The following is a 24145-nucleotide window of genomic DNA, read 5'->3' as shown; positions in this document are numbered from 1 at the left end:
TGGTTTTAATGTACTGTACATAAAAAAGATTCAAAACAAATAAAAAATGTTTTTTTTTTTTTTTTTTTTTGCAGTGGTATCATTCTTGTCTAATTTAAAACAAAAAATGTATATATATACCTGTTGAACATGTTTTTATATAAATACAATCTTAGTTTGAGGTACAGTAGATGACTATAAAGGTTTTGCAACACACAAATTGGTTCTGCCAGCCACTCAAGAAGAATGTATCATTCTTGAGCCTTGCCCCGCTCTGCTAAAGCCAAGAGAATCTACAGACTGTAAGAACTATACTCCTCACAAAATGTTGTGTTTTACAACATATTTACAATTCCAACTGAATGACAGCTTGTGTTGTATGATTATAATGAATCAGAAAATTGCACTCACCTATACAGCATGTATGTCTCTGGTTTCAGGTCAGTTTCTGTGGCTTGTGTGTGAGCTACAGTTAAATTTCCCTGAATGCATCAATGTGAAGTGACTGGTTGCACAACGACTCATCACTTCCTCATTCTTTTGTCTTTCTGCACCTGAGAGGAAGAACTTTTGATCACTACAGGCTTATTTTCTCTTGTTGGTTTCATTTAATTCAGAATGAATTTTCCTTGGCCAATTATTTTTATGTATAAATAGATTTTTATGCCATATTACCATTTCTCTGTATATAAACCCAAAATGTACTATTATTTTTAGTGTTCATCTTATAATTAAAAGGGGCTTTAAATACAGTATGTGCTTGAACTGAACAGTGACTAAAATGCTAAAGTAAAATGTCACTCTCTTTAATCACTAGAGGGAGCTCACCAATAACTATCTATAGCGTTTAAGCAAGACTGGTTTGATTAGAAAGTACTGTATCTCCATAGAAAAATGAAAAAGGGTTAAGGCTAGATGGTATACAGATGTGGCTACTGGGCATGTGCACATCAATATAGCATCATTTTTGTCACACTGTACAACAATTACTGTTTTTGCATTTTTATAAGGGTACATTTAGGGTTGGGGTAGGTGTAGGCATTAAAAAATACTATCTAATAGGTAGAAAATTTAATTTATTGTTAGTTTCTGGCTGCAGCTGTATCCTGTCTAGCCACAACCATGCAAAAGCTTTTGTTTGGTCAAGGTCCCTCTCTTCTCTCTCCCTTTAATTGAAAAGTTTTATTTGAGTCAAGTGCTACATATTTTTGTGCTTTATATATACATGCTCATGTAATTTAGGAAGCATGCAGGAGAAAAAAGAGAATGTGGTTTTGCCACTAGTTTTTACACGATAATGAAGTTTCAGTTTATATAAACATTTCATCCTCATTTGAATTCTTGCCATTTTCTCACACTTATTTAGCCATTTAAAAGACTCTTTTATTTAAAGAAACTTTGAATGCTAAAAATTGGTAATGCTCCATGTTCCATTAGGTTAAATTCAAAATAGATTTTCTGAAGAAAATGTGAGTGGTGCTTAAAGTGCAAAGCTGTGGCGTTTCTAAGGTGATCTAAGCATTTGTTAGTATTTTGCTATGCGGTCTGTCTAGCAGTGCGAAATATTCTACCCACTATATACTGTATGGTTTTGTCCATCATGTCCTGTGTTATGGTTATGTGGTTTGTTTGTTTTTTTCTCCGGCAGTCAACAGGCAAAAATAATTAGGGTTAGTTGTAAACAGTAAGTCTAACGGCTTAGAAAATATTAGCACACTTCTTCTCAACAAACCATACAATTAAAGAAAATAGTCTGAAAAATATGAAAGTTGCTTTTTAAACACTTACTGGTAGCAACAGACAGTTGAAAGACAGTCTGGACAATTAAGTTAACGGATTTGATACCATTTCCACCAGTGGAAAGTGCAGGTATCAGACATCTCTATGGAGACACCATGTTCTTTATGCACCAAGAGCTTGTAACACTCCAAAGAGAAAGGAAAAAATGAAATTGCATCATATGACCCCTTTAAGTATAAAGTATTTTTATTATTTTGCACCAAATAATTATGTCATTATATCTCACAGATGCATTATTTTTGCACATTAAATTTAGCAGAATTCTTACTTTTCTTCTCAAACTACAACAAAACCAATGAGAGTGTAAAGAATCAACAGTGTCTTCATAATGCATAATTGATCATCAACAAAAAGAAAGTTAAATTTTTGGTCACAATAAATAAAGAATCAAACAAATACAAATGAATAAATAAAATGTAGCTATTAAAACACGATTCCCCGTTTCGTCTTTTCTACATATATGTTTTAATTTCTCTTGTAAGTATTAATTTATGAAGGTACAATATTAGTCTGCAATTAAACCCTGATATCTGTTATACTGACATACAGAAACTGAGTTGTTTCACGTTTACTCATTTCTGCTATGTCTTTTTACAGTGCATCTGCATTCTTGGCAGGTAATCATTAAGAATGTTAACATTATTATATTTCACAGCTTTAGGAATATGTGCATAAGGTTATATAAGGTTATATATAAAGCTGACAGATATGTACTTTAATCAATGTGGTAAGTGAACATAAATGGGGCATCTGTGAAATTCACAGTAATTTACTGCCTTTCTTGTCAAAAATAGACCAAATAAAATAGGTGGTTAATATTAAGCAATCAATCATATATATAAAATATAAACATAGGTGATAATTTACAATAAGCCTCAGTTTTACAGCATGTTGCGCAATGCAGAAGCTCTCTTAACACTGTTAAAATTAAAAGTTAAACGTTTTTATGCATCAGTTTAATAAATTCAGTTATTATGAACAAACAATATATTTATAAATTAACACAAACCTACATTAATGCTGTTAGTTCATGATGCAGTAACTAAACAATTTGAACCTATATGTAAGGTGTTACCAAATTATATTTATATAGAAACAACAAAAGTACAGGCATGTTTTATGAACAAAAGGCACATTACATTTGAGTCAGATTTACTGTTTTGCATCTTGCATTAAAGTTTTATATTGTGCATTATTATAATCTCACAAAACCACACTCTTCTATTCTTTTTCCTCTGTTTCTTCAGAATGTTGCCAGGTGACTGAAAATTCCCTGAAACATCTTGAATCTCGGTCTCATTTAGCGGTTGTCCCTCATCCACCACAGCAGCCTGGGCAGAGCTTCCCTCACCTCCCTGTTGTGCAGACCGTAGATGAGTGGATTAATGCAAGGAGGCACCTGAAGCATCACCAGCAGCATGATGTGGAGGGTTCCCGCCAACATCCAGTCTCCAGGGTAATCCAGCAAACGGACCATTGCCATGTTGCCCTCGAGTTCCCACAGAGCATCTGAGACTATCGTCAGAAAGATGGGGAGCAGCATGGAGCAGTAGAACATCACGGTTTTGCGTGGTCTCTTGTTGACCTTCTGGAAAGGCTGAACGGCGTTACGCGCCTCTGATACATGCGCAGGTACGAGAACGAGTAGGAGCAGATGCAAAGCAGCGTCACCACAAGCCCAACCCCTTTTCGAAACACAGCAGAGCCTCGTGGAAAGCCAAGGTGGGCCTCCAAGGTGTCCGGCTCACAAAGGAGTCCCGTTATGGGTTTCCCCAGCAATGAGCTCTTGAGGCCTAAACTGAGCAAAGCAGTGATCACCGCCGATAAGGATAGTGAAATAAGCCACGTGAGCCCAACTATTAAGTAAAGGCGCTTGGTGGTTAGTACAACAAGGTAGTAGATGGCCTGGCACACGTACAGGTAACGCTCTAAAGCCATGCAGGTGATAGTAAGCAGAGTGCAGAAAACACGAACAGTGTTAATAAAGAACTGAGTGATGCACCAAGCGCCATACAGCAGAGTGGTCTTCTATAGCAGACAGTATACCACCATTGGACCTTGGGTTACAATGAGTAGGACATCACTTACTATGAGGTTCTTCAGCAGAGCAAAGCGTGGCTCCCAGGATAAGTCTTCTGAACTGCCAAGACTGAACAGAGTGCAGCCGTTGATGATAAGTGAGATGATGGTCATCAGCACAAAGACACACATTAGTGCCTTCACAGCTGTATCTGACGGCAGGATGGATCTGAAGAGACAGTGTCCCTGGTCCAACAGCTGGAGGGCGTCTGAAGTGATGTTGGCATCCTGGCTGGGAGTCGGACACGCGTAGACTGCACTCCACAGTATGAAAGATGGTAAAGCACGTGAGAAACGCATTAAGGTCATTTTGCGCCCTCTTGTGGCCTCAGGAGAGAAGCCAAAAGCTTTTTTTCCCCCCTAACTGAAATTATGCCTTTTAAATTCGAATATAATTCGAATATGCATTTGTATAAAACTATTAAAAAAAAATTGTAAAATAGCTAATCCACTTACAAACTTAATTTCCTTCTAAATTCATTTAAAATGTTTAATATTAAACCAATATATAGGCGATTAGAATAATCAGTTATTTCATGTGTTAATCAAATAATCATGTAGGCTAATCAAATAATAATTTGATGAAAATAGTTTGTTTACATTTTCTTGAGTACCCTATATAATGAAAACTAAATGACCTGAAAGCTGATTTTTGTTATTGCTTGAGTGATTATGAGGGCAATTAAAGTAGATATAGCATGTTTGTCCCAAAATTCAGGTTTACAATAAATACAAAGTAAGTGAAGTAGGCTACACTCATTACATTGACCAGTTCCATTTTTAAAGTCACTCCAATCACAACAAAAGTGTAGCCTAAACTTAAAGGTGCAGTAGGAGATCTTGGAAAATGCTAACTTTAGCCTGATAGCACTGAAAGCAAACTGTCCCTCCCTTCCTGCAATCGCCGTCCAAAGCCACGCCCCCTGAACGCATATACGCTCACAGACCAGAATACCAGAGACAACATTACTACAATAGGCTACATCAGCGGTTCCCAATTCCAGTCCATGTTCCTAAGTGAAGTAAACTTCAACGGATTTCCCCCGCTCAGGGAGGAGGGAGCAATGAATACTGTGTAGGGATCATATCGATCGGAACACAGTTCATGCATGTATCTCTCTTCTAACGAGCTGGTTATCTGAATCGGGTGTGTTAACTAAGCGAGACACGCAAAATATGCATAGCGGGGGATGCGAGGACTGGAATTTGGAACCACTGGGCTACATCATGTGCCATTCACCGGTGAGAAAACTTTAAAAGTACTACAATACCAGGAAGGAAGATCGGGTTGTTGACGTTTGTCTGCCATTCTCACTCTATCTGCACAGCCTGCGTGAACACACTGATGACGTATCCTGTCTGCGCGAACCCGGTGCGCAGAGGTATGCTCATACATACGTTGACAGGCAGGTAGGAAAGGCAATTAAAACGCTCGAACCGAGCGTTTTGATTGGACGAACATTTCTTTGTCGTACGCCTTCCACAGAATATATAAATACAGATAAATACATTTAGACCACTTAACTTAATGATTGCTATCGGGATGTGAAGAGACTTTCAACCAGCATATCTGAAGACAATCACCAATTGCACCTTTAAATCAACTGTTTGTGATGATTTTCGTATCATGGAGTTTCAGTCAGAATTGCCATAAAATGTGATTTGCAACGGTTTTGTTATACTATGCGCAAGTAAACAACTTAATTTATCAAGTCATATATCAATTCAGATATCCCACAAATGTTATACATTTTATATCTGTTATTCGATAATGTTATTCGATTTCATTTGTATGACGTTTGAGGTGACCTATAGGCTATGAAAATAAAACATAATTAACATAGTAAAATTTAAAAAAGCTTCTGTGAGTAACCTACCAATGGCATTTCATGTTGTCTTCGTATTTGATTTCGTCTTTTGTTGTCACTAACAGAATAGTGATGGGAAGTTCGGATCATTTTACCGACTCGGACCTTTGAGTCTCGTTCAGCAAAATGAACGAATCTTTTTTCGAGTCATTTCGTTCATTTTAACAAAATATAATTAAAATGTTACGTGTTACTTCCCTAATATGTCTACTACTTACGCAAACGTTGATCACACTACAAACAATACAAAACTGCTATAAGAAACAGAAAATATTAATTAATTGTTTACCTGAGTCTTCAGTCTATGATTAGCTCACCACCTCTTATCTGACAAGTCTTCGGGTTTGGGATACGACTCGTTCTTCCCGAGTCACATTAAAGATTCGTTCAAAACGAACGAATCGTTCAAGAACGACCCAACACCATAACAGAAGCACGTTAATGAAGGAAGATCAAAATGCTAATAGAAGTGATTAAAAATAGAGTGAACTTTTGGTGGTGAAAGGATGCAGGGAGAGTTGAGGTAAGCGATTGTTTATAATCCTTGCGTTGTGATTGACAGCAGAGCACGCAACTCCCGAACCTGATTAGAATTTTTTTCTGCATGTACAGAAAACAATGGAAAAAGCCTGACAGCAACATTGATTTATCACATCTTGTGTAGACAACTGATAAACCAAATAATGTGGTTCAAAGGATAGGCTATCGATACATAATTAGGCCTATGGACTATTGAACATAATCTAGGCCTATATCGACTGGCTTGTATTTGCATTAGTGGTGCAGTTGTAGAATCAATGAGCACTCCTGATAGATAACAGGGATTTAAGGAGAGGACAAAAGCAGGGCGTTCACTGCTTTCTCCTTATTTAGCTTGCTACACATCTAGTTGTTCTCCCGAGATTCAGCTGCTGTGTTTAAGAATGTCCAAGAATAGAGCGAAGAAAAAAGGAGGAGTGTTAGGCAGAGCGGCTGGAACGAGAGGTTGACAGTTGCTGCTGTCACTTACCTCAGTTTAAGCGTCTTGGAGAGCTTGGGGTGACATTAGGCACTCATGAAGAATAAATGCTTGTTAACTGAGCCCCCAGAGGTTACCTATGTGCAGCAGCCCCACCAGTATACTCTGCCTTATGGACTGGATGGGGGCTGGATTAGAAACAGTGATGACAGGACACTCACTCACTCCTGAGTGATTTGTTCATTTATGTAAATATATCCATAATGAGTAAGCAGCTATTCTGATGCTCCAAGTCATCTTCATAAGTTCGTGGAAACTTTTTTTACTAATAGAAGTTAGTGAGAATAAAATGTGGAAAGAGACTGATGAAGTTTGTTTTTAATTTATGTGAACAGATTAATATGGAAATCATATTGTAATTGTTAATTATATTTTTTTGTTTGTGAAATGTAGGACTATGAACTGATGAATACTGGAATCATACTTGTTTGTTTTTCTGTTCTGATCATGTCTCCATGCCAGATATATAAGATCCAGCCCCGGATGCCAGATCCTGTCAAAAAATACCAGTTTTGTCTGGTAACTGATATAATAGATATAAACAGATATAAATATAATATAATATAAACAGCTAATCAACGTATGAATCAATTAAATGGGAATGTAAATGGCTTAAAAGTTTATTGTAAATAATTATGGTTCTTTTAATTGTGATGATTTTGGCTCACATTTAACAAAAATACATTATATTTATACGGTCAGGTTATTATACACTTTGACCTGACCGTTGTTTTGCTTAAGTGTTTTTTCTTTAATTGCTAATGTGACCTTTTTACTCCACAGACTGAAGAAGATTAATCATTGCTTAGTAATTGGTTGACCTAAATTGGTATTATCTAATTGTGTACTTACATTTAACAGCTGAATAATTTTTGGTTGATTGTAATCCATTACATACCTTTCTATCAAAGTTATCTGACATTATTAAGATGAATTTGTTCTGACACAGTTTAACTCTGAGTTCTTGTCATATTTTATTACCATTTTCTAAATGATAGTGAATAAACTGTGATATAATGTGAGACATGTTGAATATATATAGTGTAAAAACAATTTTTACTCACAATTTTCGATCTGAAATTTCTAGTCTAAATTTCCCATTTAAATTCACAAAGTACTGCATTGAATGAAATGTGAAATTTTAAAGGAGAAAGACTAAAATTGTATTTTCTAGCTCTAAGTCGTCGTCTTTCAAATTTCACAGAAAAACGTGTTTCTGATGCCTGGCCTTCAAATAGTCAAAATTGAGTTAATAATATATAGATAGTAATAAGAAAACTGCATGACCATAATGTATGGCCTTCCTTACAAACCAGGCCACTACAATGAGGATAAGTGGGCTTTCACTGAAAAGGAATGTGGCTTTCATTTCTTTTCTTGCCAGAGGCATCGCTCCTGAATGAGCTCAATGAGACTTACCTTTATTTGGCTAATTAAGGTCTTTTTGAAGAATCTGGGATTAGAAAAAATGTAGGACTGTTTGTGAACATATGAATGTGGGAATCGTATTTCAGTTGTTATTTTTTCCCCCCTCATGACTTTGCCAACTACATTGACTACTACTAATTCACTTCATTCTTTCTGATTTAATAGAAAAACGTGTGTCTGATACCTGGCCCTCAATATATCAAATTTTGATAATAATATAGATAATAAGGAGAAAACTGCATGCTCATTATATAATGGACAGCCTTCCTCACAACCAGAGCACCATAATGAAAACACTTCGGCTTTCACTGGAAAAGAAGTTGGCTTTCATTAATTTTCTTGCCACAGTTCAGTGAGACTTACCTTTATTTTTTGTTAATTAAGGTCATTTCATAGAAAAGGAGGTTCAGAAAAAAATTTCAAGAGAGAATTTGAGAGTAGTAGAACACTTTTAATTAATCATTTTAAATTCTCATACTCTGTGTACATATGTGTTAGATCCAGTTGCTTTACTACTCTTATCAGCAGATATGAATCTTTGTCTGATATCCAAAAGTAAGGCGGCATTTTTTCTGACAGGATTTTGCCTTTAACTGAGACCATGACACAAGTCTACATTTGGCTATTACATCTTTACACATCATGACTTCAATTTTACTGTATTACAAGTTGAGTTACAAGTGTTTATAAGTGATGGGTGTGGGTGTGTTAAGCATGTGGATCAAGACTATCTGCTAAGACTTGTCCGTGGAGTAGATATTTTTGCAAAGCCTACGGAACTCTAGCAGTCAGAGGATTATTAGGAGAAACCGGATATGGCATGGAAGGGTAATGACAGCGAGCCTTAAGAGTCTGACAAGGTCACTCCTTCTGCTGTCATATCAAAGAAAAGTAGAGAGGGAAAAAGCAGCACTGTTCTTGTAGGAAATGCAAGCATAAAGGGACAGTTCACCTGGAAATAAAATTTATATCATAACTACCCTCATGTTATATCCATGGCATAGAAGAATCATTTTGGGTTCCTCAAAAAACTTTTAGTGTTCAGTTCTTAAAGGAACCTCTTTTTATTAGTGTAAGTAGAACTTTTTGTGCAATGAAAGGTTCCATGGATGTTATAGTTTCTTCATGGAACCATTGATTCCAATAAAGAATTTTTATTTTTAAGAATGAAGTTAACAATTAAGCTTTCGTGGTAGAGCCACAGTGGTTGATATCTTTCCATTTTAAAGAATATAGAGAGTATACCGTCTGAGTATGAAGGACTACTACATTCATGAGGAACAAACTTTGTGACTCTTGTATTCTACATAGTATGAATGTGTCATATGAATGAAATCCAGACTTATACAACATTTTTGCAAGTAGTAGGTCATCCAGGGAATTTTCACCTTCTATTTTATAAATGCTTTGAACTCAGACATAATACTCATGTCACACGATGTTTTTCACCTTCTATATAGTAGGGAAATAGGCATATTCAGACACAGTGATTCATACTTCACAGAACATATTTTTTTACAGTCGTAATGTTCGTGCCGCTTCAAATGTAGTACGCTCTCGTTTCATACAAACACAACTTGCACCATCTTGCGTCTGTTATCGTTTGTAGTGAAAATTAGCTCAGAGGACTTTAGTTTTAAAGGACTTTAAGTTTTAAGTTAATGTAGTTATGGGCAGTGTTGGGGAAAGTTACTTTTAAAAGTAATGCATTACAATATTGCATTACTCCCTAAAAAGTAACTAATTACGTTACTTTTGAGTTACTTTTTAAATCTGGCCAGGGCTTGCTTGTTTGTTTTTAATATAAAAAAGTTATTCTTTTACAAATGTAAAAGCCCTTTCACAATAAAAGTGAAATGAGTATGCCTCAGGCTGAAGGAAATGTAAATTCTTGTCTGTACAGTAGATGGCGCAGCTCAAACAAACTGCATGAAGAATATGACACAGGACATGAAAGTTCAACACTATTCAGCAATAACAGAAATGAAATGTGGATCATTGAAGGTCAGTAGCAAAGACATTGGTTAATAAAATGGGATTATATACATAAATGATATTTGTCTTATTTAACATGTTTAATTATTGCAGGTTTGTATAATATTCTGAGTTTGCATTCGACTGTTTTTATTCATTTTGAGGAATACTGAATCTGTTTTTGTGCAGGTGAGATGAGTAAATACATGTTCATATTTAATCTAGAACTACAGCAAGCAATCATGCTCACGCAGCATGCACAATGCACTTACTCCCGATTTCTCTCAACATGGCAACACGAGAGCTGTCAGTCAAGACATGGGAACAAAGTAACTGGCGTTACTTATTTGGAAAAGTAACTCAGACATTTCCCTCTAAATTAAAAAAGTAATGCGTTACTTTACTAGTTACTTAAAAAGTAATCTGATTACGTAACTCGCGTTACTTGTAATGTGTTAGCCCCAACACTGATTATGGGTAACATTATGAACCAGTTTCAATATTTCATGTCCAAATATTTGTATATTTTGAAAGTACTCACTCTGAAAAAAGGTACAAAATAGGCTATGTCACCTACCTAAATTGTACATATTGCTACCTAATGGCACATATTAGTAGGGCACCTCCCCAATGAAAGATTTGTATCTTTTTTTGAGAGTCTGGCTGTGTAATAAACCCCTTCAGGGTGATACAATGACCAGCTGACTGTGAAGCCTTACATGAATCTCGTTGTCTTGTTGTGACTCACTGTTTCCTAATATGCATCAATCTGATGCAGATCCAAGCGAGATGGTCAGTATAGACAGGGATAATCAGCCAAACTGACTGCTAGATGGTGAGATTGACAGATAAGGTGAAGAAACACAGTCATGTGGGTGAGGGAACTAATCCAACCTTGGTGTGGAAGTGATTGTAGCCAACATCTGTTTCTGGAATCTGTTTATCCACTGCTTAAATAACCTTGCGTTGCTTTCCTTATTTATTTATTTATTTATTTTTATTTATTTATTTTTTTTATTGGCAGGGAAATGTCATTGAGACCTCTTGTCCATCCTTCAGCTAAATATGGGGCAATGAAGGGCACATAGAGGTGGCACTGGATTAGAAAGGGATGAAGAAGAAGGGTGGGGCTTTTTTAAGTCTGAACAGACATTGGTTGACAAGTTCAGTCTGTAGAGTTTCTTGTCCAATCCTGGCCATTTTCTGGAAGAGTGAGAATTATATGAGGTCTTATTAGGAGAGTCTGGAGGCGTACGTTTAGGAGGAAGGCTGCTGGACAGAAGACTGTTATTGTTTTCAGATACACTTTGATCTCAATAACAAGCTGTCAATATGGTAAGATTTCTGGAAATTATTAGATATGATTCATACTTATGACTGGACAATTTTCTAGAAGATCTTGAAGAGAATGAAAAAGTGGATATGTGCAGGTTTAATTGGTAATTTTAACTTAATGACATCAAGCTGATTCGGTCATATGAAATGATATTTTCCTTGAATAAAACCAGTTTGCATAGATGCTACACATAAAGCACATTGTGAATGTAGAACTTTATGTGTCAATATTGAGCCTGCATGGTTTAATATAAGGCTTAAAGTTCATGAGTCTTTTTGGCTTGCAATGTTTTGCTAATATATTTACAGTGCAATTAATATTCAAAGCATCACTACTGTTAAGTATTTAGAGTGTTTTCTAGTGATTGACAAGTGACTTCTCTTCTTTACCTTTGCTAGTGATTGTGGTTTCTGGATACATGTGGTAATCCACATCATCAAAGAGAGGGAACGTACAGGGTTTGATTACAGTGCTAAGACTATCATGGTCCTTTGACATTTGCAGTGTCATTCTGTGATTCCTCCTGAGAATGTGCATGTGAACAACATGATTCTGGCTCTATGAGAGGAATGTATATTGTATATATATATATATATGTTGGTTTTAAATAGCATTTTACACAAAACCAAGGCAAGAACAGGCAAAAGGGTCACTGGGTACTTTTTGTGCCCTTCTCTATCAAATCGTAGTGAATCGTATGGAGATGGAGAATATTTGTGATGTAGTAGGAGCTATTGCAGCTATATTTAAACACTGTTCAGTTCTGGACTATGTGAGAACATATTGTTTGACAGATCTCTTGTACTTGTACATTTATCTTACATGTTCCAGAATACATTTCATGGAGAAACTCATTAATGCAATGTACAGTAGGCATATAGAGACTGTACGCTTCTCGCATCTCATGCTTTCTTTAGGGAACATGTTAAATACAATTTCATGAAATGTTTATGCATTCAATATTATGTTTTTGGAATACAGTTTGAGGACTTGTTCTTATTTCCTTTTAATCTTCTATATTATTATTATATCACCTTTATTACTGAAGTGTGATATGAGAGTCATCATTAGGTAAATAAATCAATTTCATTCTTCTGTCACATTGTCTTTTTTTGTGGCTGTAGCACTAATATATGCAAATAATTGCGTGTTCTTTCCTTTTAACTCCTCAATAATAGCTTCCATAGAAACCCATTAAATCTGCTTCACTTGAGGACATAAGGATGGTAAAAGTGGAGTAAATTCTGCATGTTCTCTACAGCCATTTGTGATGTGGAGCTATTAGTCATGACATTATTCCTTCAGTTCTAAATAGATGTTACTTAATTTATTTTATTTATTTATTGTATATACATAACCATATACTTCTTAATGTTCGTTTTGTTTTTCTAAGATCTAAAGATATCATTAATAAAATAAATGGATTAATTCGATTATTAAGTGTCTTAAGTGTCCACCTTCAGGTTACCTATAAAGTATTATGAGATTCAGTCTATACATAAAATATTAATTTCATTGCATTAAATAGCAATAGCAAGCCAATTACTTAATTTAGTTATGTATGATAAAGACACTATCATTTGTTTGCAAATTCCATCTGATTTGATATTTTGATATTTAATGCAGTGATAATCTTACACTTTTACACTAAAGCTGTTTGATAATTAATATTTATTATAACACTTATTTTACCAAATACTTTTTGAGGCCACTAAAGTTTCCACATATTTTTACTTTAAAAAGTTTAACTCAGAGAGAACTGTTTAAAAGGAAATGCTTTTCATAAAGTTGTTCTTGTCTGCTCTTTGTTTGCCATGAATATACCTGGAAATATATTTCCTTGCTTAATCCAAGACTAGGAACCCCCTGTGAAGGTTATCCAGTTCCAAATAATGAGCAAAGTCATTTTAAATGTTCAGTCTGATTTGTAAATGCCCCATGAGGCTCTTAGTATATCGCGATCTCTTTTTTTCATTAGCCCACTGATGCCCAGAATGACGCCCGCTCTTTCCTGAGTGAGGACATGATTGCTGGTGAGTGTGTGAACAATCTCTACGTGATTTTGCTCATTCAGAACATTTGATTCACACTGCTTGCCTTTAAGTGGTGAATTTTTAATTGATAAAAATCTTATTATGCAGCTTTTCACATCCTGTTTTCAATTTCTTTTTTCCTTTTATTTCATCTCAAATCAAAGAGTTCAAGGCTGCCTTCGACATGTTCGACACCGACGGTGGCGGTGATATCAGCACCAAGGAGTTGGGTACCGTCATGAGGATGCTGGGTCAGAATCCATCCAGAGAGGAACTGGATGCCATCATTGAAGAAGTAGATGAAGATGGTAAGTTGGGTCGTGTCCAAAAAATGAACTACATTAAATAAGGGTTCACATGCAATAAGCTGGGACAGTTCACCCAAAAATGTAAATTCTGTCATCATTTACTCACCCTCATGTCATTTCAAACCTGTATGATTTTTTATTTTTATTTTGGTGAACATAATAGATATTTTGAAGAATGTGGGTACCCAAACAGTTGACGGTAGCCATTGACTTCCGTAGTTTTTTCCACACTATGAAAGTCAATGGCTACCGACAACTGTTTGGTTACCAAAATTATTTTTATTTGATTTATTTATTTATTTTTTGATTCCTTATTTATTAAACATTTTAGATTTATAACTATTTACAGCAGAGCCTGAGATCTGGCCATATACATTAAAAAACAGGGGGGTGGGGGGGGACTTACAATACAATATTACAAAACAATATTAGCAGGATAACAAGTACATTTCAGGATTTCAAGAGGTCTGATAAAGTGTCAATAAGGTCCAACCAAAATAGTATTGTCTTTCTGGTGGCACCATGGATTTTGGCTGTGGTACACTCCAAAAGGACAATGTCCAGCAAGTACATATGACATCCAAGTAAACCTAACTGGGGTAGATGGATCAAACCACAATTTCAGAATAACCTTTTTGACAGCAATAAGAGCAGCAGACAGAATCCTTTTTTGATTGACAGACAATGACAGCGACGAATCATCCAGCAAGAGAAAAAGCAGTGGGTCCTTATGGTTCTGAATCTTCAGAAGATCCAACAATAAGTCCTGTACCAAGGACCAGAGCAACACAGCTCAGGAACAGTCCATGAACATATGCATACATGTACCTTGACAAACACAGGTGATAGAAGGGGTCAGACTTTCTTTTCATTTTATATAATAAACAGGGAGTGGTATATGCCTTATAAATTAACTTATAATGAATCATTTGGTGAGCTGGGTTTTTTGAGGTATCAAAACAATTCCCCCAGACAGTGTCTCAATCAATCACAGTGTTAAGTTCTCTTTCCCAGAAACCCTCAGTCAGAATGTTTAAATACTGTCATACCACAAGTGATTTATAAATTACACTCACAAAACCTCTGGAAGCCATACTAGAATCTATCCAGTTTCATCATGGGATCAGGAGATATTTTAATCACCCAGGGTATCTGTAGGCTTCCAGCACAGATCTTAATCTTAAGTACAAGAAAAAGGAGAATCCTGGGAGAAAGAATTCATCCTTTAGAATCTGAAAGGACTTGAGCCCATAATCATTGTACAGGTCTTTTAAAGTGTAAATACCACATTCAACCCAGCATTTGGAAACGATTGGTTTGTTACCAGTACAAATATTATTATTATGCCAAATGAGGGTAGTCACTGTAAGAATCTGAAGCTCCCATAATCTTTTCTGCTGCTTTCCAGGTTTTGATAGAATGGTATATAATTGGACCAAACTTTTCCAGAGCTTTCTTAGATATTAAAGGGTAAATACTGTAGACGCAATGGGTAAGTAATATTAGTTTTTAAGGCCCGGCATGGCACAGGGGAGACAACATCTATCCACGTCCTAAGCGGTCTCATCTGGAATGCTAAATAATAGGGTAGGGATAAGCCACCATGAGGGTTTAGCTGGTGCATAGACTTAAGACGAATTCTAGGCCTTTTATGATTCCACAAGAATTTTGATACTGCGGTATTGATCTCTTTAAAATAGCCAGCAGGTGGTGTCAGAGGTAACACCAAGAATAAAAAACTTAGCATCGGAAGTATATTCATCTTAATAGTGGCTATCCTTCCATGAAGAGCCAAACAAAGTGGAGACCAACACAGATTGCTCTTAATCTTATCCAGAAGAGACTGATAATTCCACTTGGAAATGTGAGATAATGAAGGAAAAACTCTAAGTCCAAGATAATTAAACTGGTCACTGACAAGTAAGGTCTGAATCTCTGATTTAGCAGCTAAATTAAGGGGCATAAGTATGGATTTGTTCCAATGAATCTTATAACCAGACAGTTTACCAAATGTATCAAATAATTTTAAGCATTCCTTAACCGAATCTGTGATGTTTGATATATACAGCAAAACATCATCAGCATAGAGTGAAATTTTATGGGACATATTCATACAACTTATTGGAACTATTGTGGGACATTGTCTGATCACTTGGGCCAAAGGCTCTAATGATAAATTAAACAGCAGGGGTGACAGGGGACAGCCTTGACGAGTACCCCTGCCAAGATAAAAGGAAGGGGAGATGTGGTATCTTTACAGTAATACTTTAGATTGGGGTGCAGTTTATAAAGTGTCTACAAGAGGGGACTATGTTATTATATTGTGGCATTGAGGCCGTTTGCTCCCCGTTATAAATGTGTTCACTATTATTACCTGCTTTGGGGATTATTACCTGCAAAGGGCTCCTTTGTTTCAGGAGCACACCCGGCAACCGAAGGAGCCTTTGGGTGTGTTTATGGCTGACCTGCGACATCTAGCTCAACGCAGTTATCCTACATTCAGCGAACACGTGAGAGATGCATTGGTTCTGGATGCGTTCATCCGAGGATTGACTCCAGACCACCTATGGCAGCAGGTACGAATAGCTCAGCCATCTAGCCTTGACGAAGCCCTAGACCAAGCTCAAGTTATAGAAGGGATATTGGATGAATGGTCCAGTGGAGTTGTTGGCCATCCCAGGGTTTTTGCTGCATACTCTGGGGAGCAGACTCAGTCACCAACTGTTAAGACGAATGCATCCCAGAGTGAACTCGTGGTTTGCTGGCGCTGTGGAAAAGCAGGGCATTTGCATCGGGAGTGCACCGCCCTGGTTGTGGCAGCATCTATGCAGCCCTCGGGAAACGGACAGGGGCCGGAGAAGAGGGAGGTACTCTCGGCCCATCTGTCACTCCTGAACCTCCCTGTGAATCGTCTCTTGAGAAGACTAGTCCAGTCGAGTGCTGTCGGATTGAGGTCAAAGTGGATAGACAATCAGTGCGGGCTTTGCTGGACACCGGTTCTACAGTCACTATTATTCATCCCAGGCTCTTGATGAGAAGAGTTCTTCAGACTTCCTGATTTCCCCTTGTGACTGTCATGGGCGAGCAGGCAACTATGATGGGCCGTTGTGAGGTGAAGGCCTATGCTGTTCCCAATCAGGAGGCCGAGACAGTGGCAGAGGTCCTGCTGGAAGGCATGTTTGCTCGCTTTGGGGTCCCCACCGAAGTGCATAGCGATCAAGGAAGGAACTTCGAGTCCCAACTGTTCTCTGAGTTCTGTCGACAGTTCGGCATCCGGAAGACGAGGACAACTCCCTTGCACCCCCAGAGTGATGGGATGGTCGAGCGGTATAATCGGACACTAGCCACCCAACTGGCCCTGTGTGTGAACCGGGATCAAAAGGACTGGGATCTGCAGTTGCCACTGGTTCTGCTTGCTACTCGGAGTGCAGTGCAGGAGACAACTGGGTGTACACCAGCGCTTCTAATGCTGGGCAGAGAATTGAGAACCCCATCTTCCTTGCCAATGGGTCGCCCGCCAGATGCACCACCTGGGTTGGAGTACGCCCATCAGTTACAAGATCAGCTACAGTCAGCCCATGAGTTTGCCCGTCATCAAGCTCTGCAGGCAGGTATATGCCAGAAACGAGCATATGATCATCACTGCACAGGACGTGATTTCAATGCAGGAGAGTTTGTATGGGTCTATGGGTCTAAGAGACAGAAGGGATGCTCGCCTAAATTAGATTGTGCCTGGGTAGGACCATGTTATGTGGTGAAGAGGCTTGGAGAGTCCATTTATCGTGTTAGGAAGAAGCCTGGAGGTCATACTGTGGTTTGGCATCGGGACCGGCTGGCCCCGTACCAAGGAGAACAGCGACCCTTCGGTAACAGAAGTCCGCGGCAGACTGTTGGGGCAACCCATCCTGCATACAGAGGAGCTGAACACGCAGCGCCGGACAACGGGTGGGGAGCCTCAGCAGGATATAAAGAGAGGGTGACTCCATAACCCGGATTTCTGGGGGAGCTCTAGACACTCCTGGAGGAACTGAACACGCAGCGTCAGGGGGGTCTGGGGTTCTCCTGGGATGGTCTGGGTTGGAGGCACCTGAAGATCGTATGACAAGCTCAGACCGTCCATTAAGGGGAAAGAAGACATGGCGGAAGTAGCCATCATGACTGTCCGACTACCCCCTTGGGAGCAGTGCTACCAACTTTTGTCCCACAACAGACCCGAAGAACAAGGACTGGATCACGGCTTCGGCCCAGAGAGGCACTTAGAGTACCAAAGCGCTTTATGGATTTCACTCTTCCTCGGGGATGATGAAACCTGAGGGGGGGGAGGGGGCAGTGTGGCGTTGAGGCTGTTTGCTCCCCGTTATAAATGTGTTCACTATTATTACCTGCTATGGGGGGAGGCGTCTCGGGAGGGATAGTGAGGGGGAGGGGCGAGGTGTGCGACACCACATATTTTTGGCGACGAGGATCAGTGGATATTTTTGAATGGACAGTTATAGATGACAGAAGACGAATTTCAAGTGGAAGTGGATGCGCATGTCTTTCAAAACTAGAGGTGAGGGAATAAGGCAGGTCTGATGGCAACCATAGGAACTTCAGTTTTTGCTTCAGTGTCAGTTTTTGATGCGTCAATCGTGGGAGGAGTATTGTGAGATTCTCAAGCAGTTTTTCGAGGCAAATGGAATAGATGATGGGGACAGAAAGAGAGCCATTCTGATTAGCGTAGTGGGGGTGCAAATGTACAGCTTGTTGCGTAATCTCATAAGTCCCGAAAAACTGAAAGACAAGACTTATCAGCAAGTCATGTTGGTATTGAAGAATCACTTTAATCCCCAAACTAGCGAAATTGTGCAAAGATACAAATTTGATTTGCGCACTCGTAAGCCGGAAGAGTCGGTGACCGAATATGTCACAGAGCTGCGAAGATTGGCACAAAGTTGTAATTATGGAGCCACACTTGAGCAGATGTTAAGAGATCGGATTGTGTGTGACATCAATGATTACAGAATTCAAAGACGTCTACTGGCGGAAGCAGATCTAACTTTTGACACTGCCTTGAAAATTGCTCTCTCTGTCGAAGCAGCAAGTAAAAACATTCAAGATCTGCAAAAGCCCCCCTCTATTGTGTGTCACAAAGTAAAAAAACTCCTCCATGCCAACACGCAGTAAAAAAGAATACCCTCAGAATAGTGGGCAGTGTTATAGATGTAAAGGCACAAATCATACAGCTGCTGTCATATTTGTGGAAAAATTGGACACATTGCTTGAGCTTGCCATATTGCTAAACCAAGGGATAGCAAGTCTCATCCTAATGGAGATACTGCCAAAAGAGCTGCTTGACACAAGTCAAATAAAGTGGATGTAAATGATCCTGGAAATATCTTTCTGGATTCTTTTGCATTGGGTTGCCTCACATACAAGTTGGGCAGTCAGCACTGTTCAGAAATACAAAAGGTGAAACCGTATACAGTCGAACTAAATGTCGAGGGACAAGATGTGAGTTTTGAACTGGACATAGGTTGTGGCCTGACGGTTATGAATGATGCCAGCTTCAAATCCACCTGGAAAGAATCATTGAGCCCTAAATTGGAACCTGTACAAATTAAACTAGAAACCTATGCATGTGAACCTATTAAGGTAATAGGAGCAGCTTACGTGGATGTCACGTACCATCAGCAGAGAAAAAGGCTTCCTCTCATTGTGGTCGAGGGAGCAGGACCTAGTTTGCTAGGCCAAGGCTGGTTGGAACAGATAAAGCTGTGTTGGGGAGAAATCCCAAATGTGAGTATAAAGGAAACTGAGGAGGCCCTTAAAGCGACATTGCAGGGAATACTGCAACGTCACGAGGAAGTTTTCAAAGAGGAATTATGAACTCTCAAGGGGATGACAGCGACTGTACATGTCAAACCAGGGTCTGTGCCAAAGATCTTCCGTCCCAGATCTGTACCTTTCACTATGCGGTCTAAAGTCAATGCAGAAATTAGCAGACTGGTGAACGAAAACATAATCAACCCTGTGAAGTACTCAGAGTGGGCAGTGCCGTTTGTACCCATCCTCAAGCCTGATGGTTCCATTAGACTGTGTGGAGATTATAAGCTCACGATAAACCAGGCCTCACCTTTAGAACAATATCCCATACCACGAGTGGATGACCTCTTCACAACCTTGTCCGGGGGCTCGTCTTTTTCAAAGCTGGAAATGAGCCATGCCTACCAGCAGATCATAATGTACGAAAATTCCAAGCAGTATCTCACCATCAACACCCATAAAGGAATGTTCACATACAATCGCCTTCCCTTTAGAGTGGCTTCAGCGCCTGTGATATTTCAAAGGACTATCGAAGGGTTGCTTAACCCATGTGGAGGATTAACCCATGTGGCTGTCTATCTTGATGATATCCTGGTCACTGGGGTGACGGATGAAGAGCACTTGCAAACCCTGGATGTTGTGCTCACTCGGCTACAAGATGCTGGTCTGCGCCTAAAAAGGAACAAATGTGAATTCCTTCAAAAAGAAGTGCGTTACTTGGGTTATCTGGTGAATGCCCAGGGTTTACACCCACTAAAAGACAAGGTGCAAGCATTGACAGAGGCTCCATGTCCTACCAATGTCACTGAATTAAAAGCCTACTTGGGGTTGCTGAATTACTACAACAAGTTTCTACCTAATTTGTCCAGTGTCCTAGCTCCCCTCCACAGACTGTTAAGAAAGGGAACTCAATGGTGCTGGGGCGATTCCCAAACTAAGGCTTTCCAGAAATCAAAGGAACTTCTACAGTCTGCAGATGTGTGAGTACACTATTCTTTTGAGAAAGATTTGATCCTCTTGTGTGATGCCTCTTTATACGGCGTGGGAGCTGTGCTTTCACATCGAATGGAAGACAACACTGAGAAACCCCTAGAGTTCACATCCCGTACACTGACAACAGCAGAATGACGATATTCCCAATTAGATGAAGCTTTAGCCATCATCTTCGGAGTTCAAAAATTCCACAAGTATTTACAGTATATGGTCACAAATTTACTATTTGCACAGACCATAAGCCCCTGATATTCCTTTTTGGAGAAAAGAAACCCATTCCACAGATAGGTTCCCCTCAAGTTCAAAGATGGGTTCGGCTGATGAGTGCATATGAATACACAATGGTGTATAAGTCCAAAGACAGCCATGCAAATGCAGACGCCCTAAGCAGACTTCCTCTCCCGGAAGTGGAACAAGATCAAGGTAATCCAGCTCAAGTTTTGATGCTGGACATGCTGGAATTCGAACCAGTTAGTGCTACTCAAATCAAAAATTGGACAAACAAGGATGCGGTACTGTCACAAGTTCGTAATTATGTACTGAAGTGTTGGCCAACTCAAGTGGATCCACAATTCAGCCCTTACCACAAAAGGAAACTGGAATTGAGTGTGCGTGATGGATGTCTGCTCTAGGGAGCCATAGTAGTGGTACCCAGTCAGGGCCGGGCCATGCTTTTAAAGCTGTTACACCAATCACATACAGGAATGGCAAAAATGAAAGGATTGGCTCAGTCCTATTTTTGGTGGCCTGGGATGGATAAGGAGGTTGAGAGGGAGTCCCAAATTTGTGAGGGATGTATGAAGCACAGCAAAATGCCTCCTGTTGCGCCACTGCACCCCTGGGAATGGCCTGAGACCCCATGGTCCCGTATTCATGTGGATTATGCTGGCCCTTTCTTGGGAAAGATGTTTTTGGTAATTGTAGATGCACATTCTAAATGGATGGACATTTACCCCATGACCTCATCAACGTCGCAAGCTACCATTGAGAAACTTTGCTAAAGTTTCAGCGTTTTTGGATTACCTCAGATCTTAGTTTCTGACAGTGGCTCTTGCTTCACAAGCACAGAATTTGAAAAGTTCATGAAAAACAATGGGATTCGTCATGTAAAATCTGCACCATTCCATCCTTCTTCTAATGGATTAGCAGAGCTATCCAAACACTGTCCAAACGTTTAAAGAAGGCATAAAGAAGGTGACAGGGGATACCTTGGAAACCAGGTTGTCACGATTCTTGTTCAACTATCGGATCACCCCACATTCGAAGACAGGGGTGTCATCTGCCAAGATGCTCATGGCAAGGAAGCTGAGATCAACTTTCGATCTTCTCTTGCCAGACATTAAAGCCAAAGTGCTGCAAAAACAACAAAAACAACAAGAGAATCATGACAAAGGTACCAAGTGTTCACGACTGGAGATGACATGTTAGTGCGTAATTACGGTTACGGTCCCAACTGGATACCTGCTGTCATCGTGAATGCCTCGGGTCCAGTTTCCTATACGGTTGCTGTCAGGAATGGACAAATCCTGAAGCGACATGTTGATCAAATCCGAATCCGACATACAAACAAATTTCAGGACTTCACCCGGTTAACAGTACCTTCTGAAAAAGGGTCCCTGCTACCTGAAATTCCCTGTTCTACTGAAATGGAGACCGCACCCGAAGTTGTTTCAAGCCTGGTCATGAAAGAAGGAGGCTGGGAAAAAGCTTCAGTTGCCTGACAAACTGGATACACCAGCTGCTCTGCAGGTGCGACGTTCCTCAAGGGAGAGTTGTTCCCCCATTCTTCTCCAGGACTATATTAGATAGCTGAAACATAGGTACAACCAAGTTATCAGAATAATTATGAGAAAATGTGCTTTTTTTTACTCTGAAAATGTATTTTGTTCTAAGTTGTGATTAGGAGAATAACTTCCTCTTACTTCCTAGCGTTTTACAAAGAGTTAGTTCTTTTCTCTTTTTTGTGTTTTAGAATATTTAACAGTATTATATGAACCAAAATGGGGGGAGGAAATTGGAGTATCTTTACTATAATACTTTAGGTTGAGGTGCAGTTCATAAAGTGTCCACAAGAGGGGACTATGTTATTATATATAAGCTGTTTTTATTTTATTATGCACTCTTCCATGTGAGTGAATAAAGCTGTGTCCGTCTGTCCTCGCTTTTTGAGATTAAAAAGTCTCATTATTTATGGACACGTCTTTGTGATCATTCAGCACGACACCACAGGAGATATAAGAACCAGTCAGTACTCTGGCTGAGCATTCAGAATAAATAGTTTTGACCGCTTGTAGAAAAAAAGAGCCAAACCCAAAATACTCTAGGACAGACCACAAAAAAACTCCACTCAATTCTGTCGAATGCTTTCTCGGCATCCAGAGAAAGGATTGCAGAGGAAGCTGTATATGAGTCTGCTTGTTGAATAATATGCAGAATGCTATGTACATTGTCTGCAGCAAATCTCCCCCTTAAAACCTGATTGATCTTAGTCAATCAAGTCTCCTATACATCGATCCAATCTTAAAGCCAGGGCTTTTGCCATCAGCTTTGAATCTGTGGATAGAAGGCTAATTGGCATTCGATTGGATCCTTCCATTTCTTCAGCAGCAAAGTTATTAAAGCTGTGGTTTGGTCCCTGTGTAAAGCCCCTTTTTCTAATGCAAAATTAAGAGAATTAAGAATCAAGGGTGCTATAATGTCCCATATTGTCTTCAGTAATTCTGGGGGAATCCCATCTAGCCCAGGGGATTTTAATTCCTTGATTGTCAAAGGGCTATCCAATATATTGCGCTGAGAGTCATTTAATTTGGGAAGATTTAAATGTTTAAGGGATAAACCAAAATTTGTTGGGTCAGAGTTGGAAGTATACAAATGTTGGTAGTAGTTTTCAAATTTTCTGTTTACATTCTTAGGTTGAGTATATACTGAGCCCTCATGTCTAATAGCTGATATACTGGCCTTAGATTCACCATCTTTCAACCTCAAAGCCAACAGCTTGGAAGAGCGTTCTCCATGGAAATAATATGATTGTCTAGTACAATGTATGATGAATTCAGCTCTATTTAAATCGTCTCTAGGTAACGTATGTAACCATGGTTCCCCGAGGGAACGAGATGCTGCGTCGAGATCACTTTGAGAACGCCCCTGCGTGACCGCGTTCTGAAGCACGTGTAAAATCAGTCCAATGGAGCAGCGAGACGTCACGAGCGGGCTGACGTGAGCGCCAGGAAGTATAAAAGCGCATCCGGCAGAGCGCAAGTTAGCTTCGATTAAGTAGCGCCTGGAGGGATGCAGGGAGTATGGCAAAGAGACGCAGCGTCTCGTTCCCTCGGGGAACCATGGTTACATACGTAACCTAGAGACGTTCCCCTTCAGGAACTCGAGCTGCGTCGAGATCACTTTGGGAACGAGAATACCCACTGCGCCATACTACCAAGTCCCTGCCTGTGTGTGTATCTTACGACCACATCACGAAGAGAGAACTTGGGAACCTGGGGTAGATGCCAGGTCTAGGTTATAGAAGC

General features: G+C 39.3%; 1 protein-coding gene and 1 pseudogene across 2 annotated transcripts in view; one reads left to right on the top strand and one right to left on the bottom strand.

Annotated features, from left to right (window-relative positions):
- Positions 1-453, bottom strand: part of LOC107671970 (phosphatidylinositol 4,5-bisphosphate 3-kinase catalytic subunit gamma isoform-like) — a 9025-nt pseudogene extending 8572 nt beyond the window's left edge.
- Positions 454-6161: 5708 nt separating this feature from the next.
- The window catches only part of LOC107672054 (troponin C, skeletal muscle-like), a 26186-nt gene continuing 8202 nt past the window's right edge, over positions 6162-24145 (top strand). Inside the window, exons 1-3 of one of the 2 annotated variants that reach the window (XM_016465147.1) lie at positions 6162-6249; positions 13461-13515; positions 13680-13823. In XM_016465147.1, coding sequence (XP_016320633.1) covers positions 13506-13515; positions 13680-13823 — 154 coding nt within the window. In that variant the 5' untranslated portion in view covers positions 6162-6249; positions 13461-13505. Of the gene's footprint in view, positions 6250-11363; positions 11482-13460; positions 13516-13679; positions 13824-24145 lie in introns of those variants that run through there. The other variant, XM_016465146.1, reaches the window with a different exon arrangement.

Source organism: Sinocyclocheilus anshuiensis, unplaced genomic scaffold (assembly GCF_001515605.1).
Source record: "Sinocyclocheilus anshuiensis isolate Anshui unplaced genomic scaffold, SAMN03320099.WGS_v1.1 scaffold1053, whole genome shotgun sequence".
Taxonomy (NCBI): Eukaryota; Metazoa; Chordata; class Actinopteri; order Cypriniformes; family Cyprinidae; genus Sinocyclocheilus; species Sinocyclocheilus anshuiensis.
The sequence above is the reverse complement of the archived record's forward strand: the minus strand, read 5'-3'. Positions and strand labels throughout refer to the sequence as shown.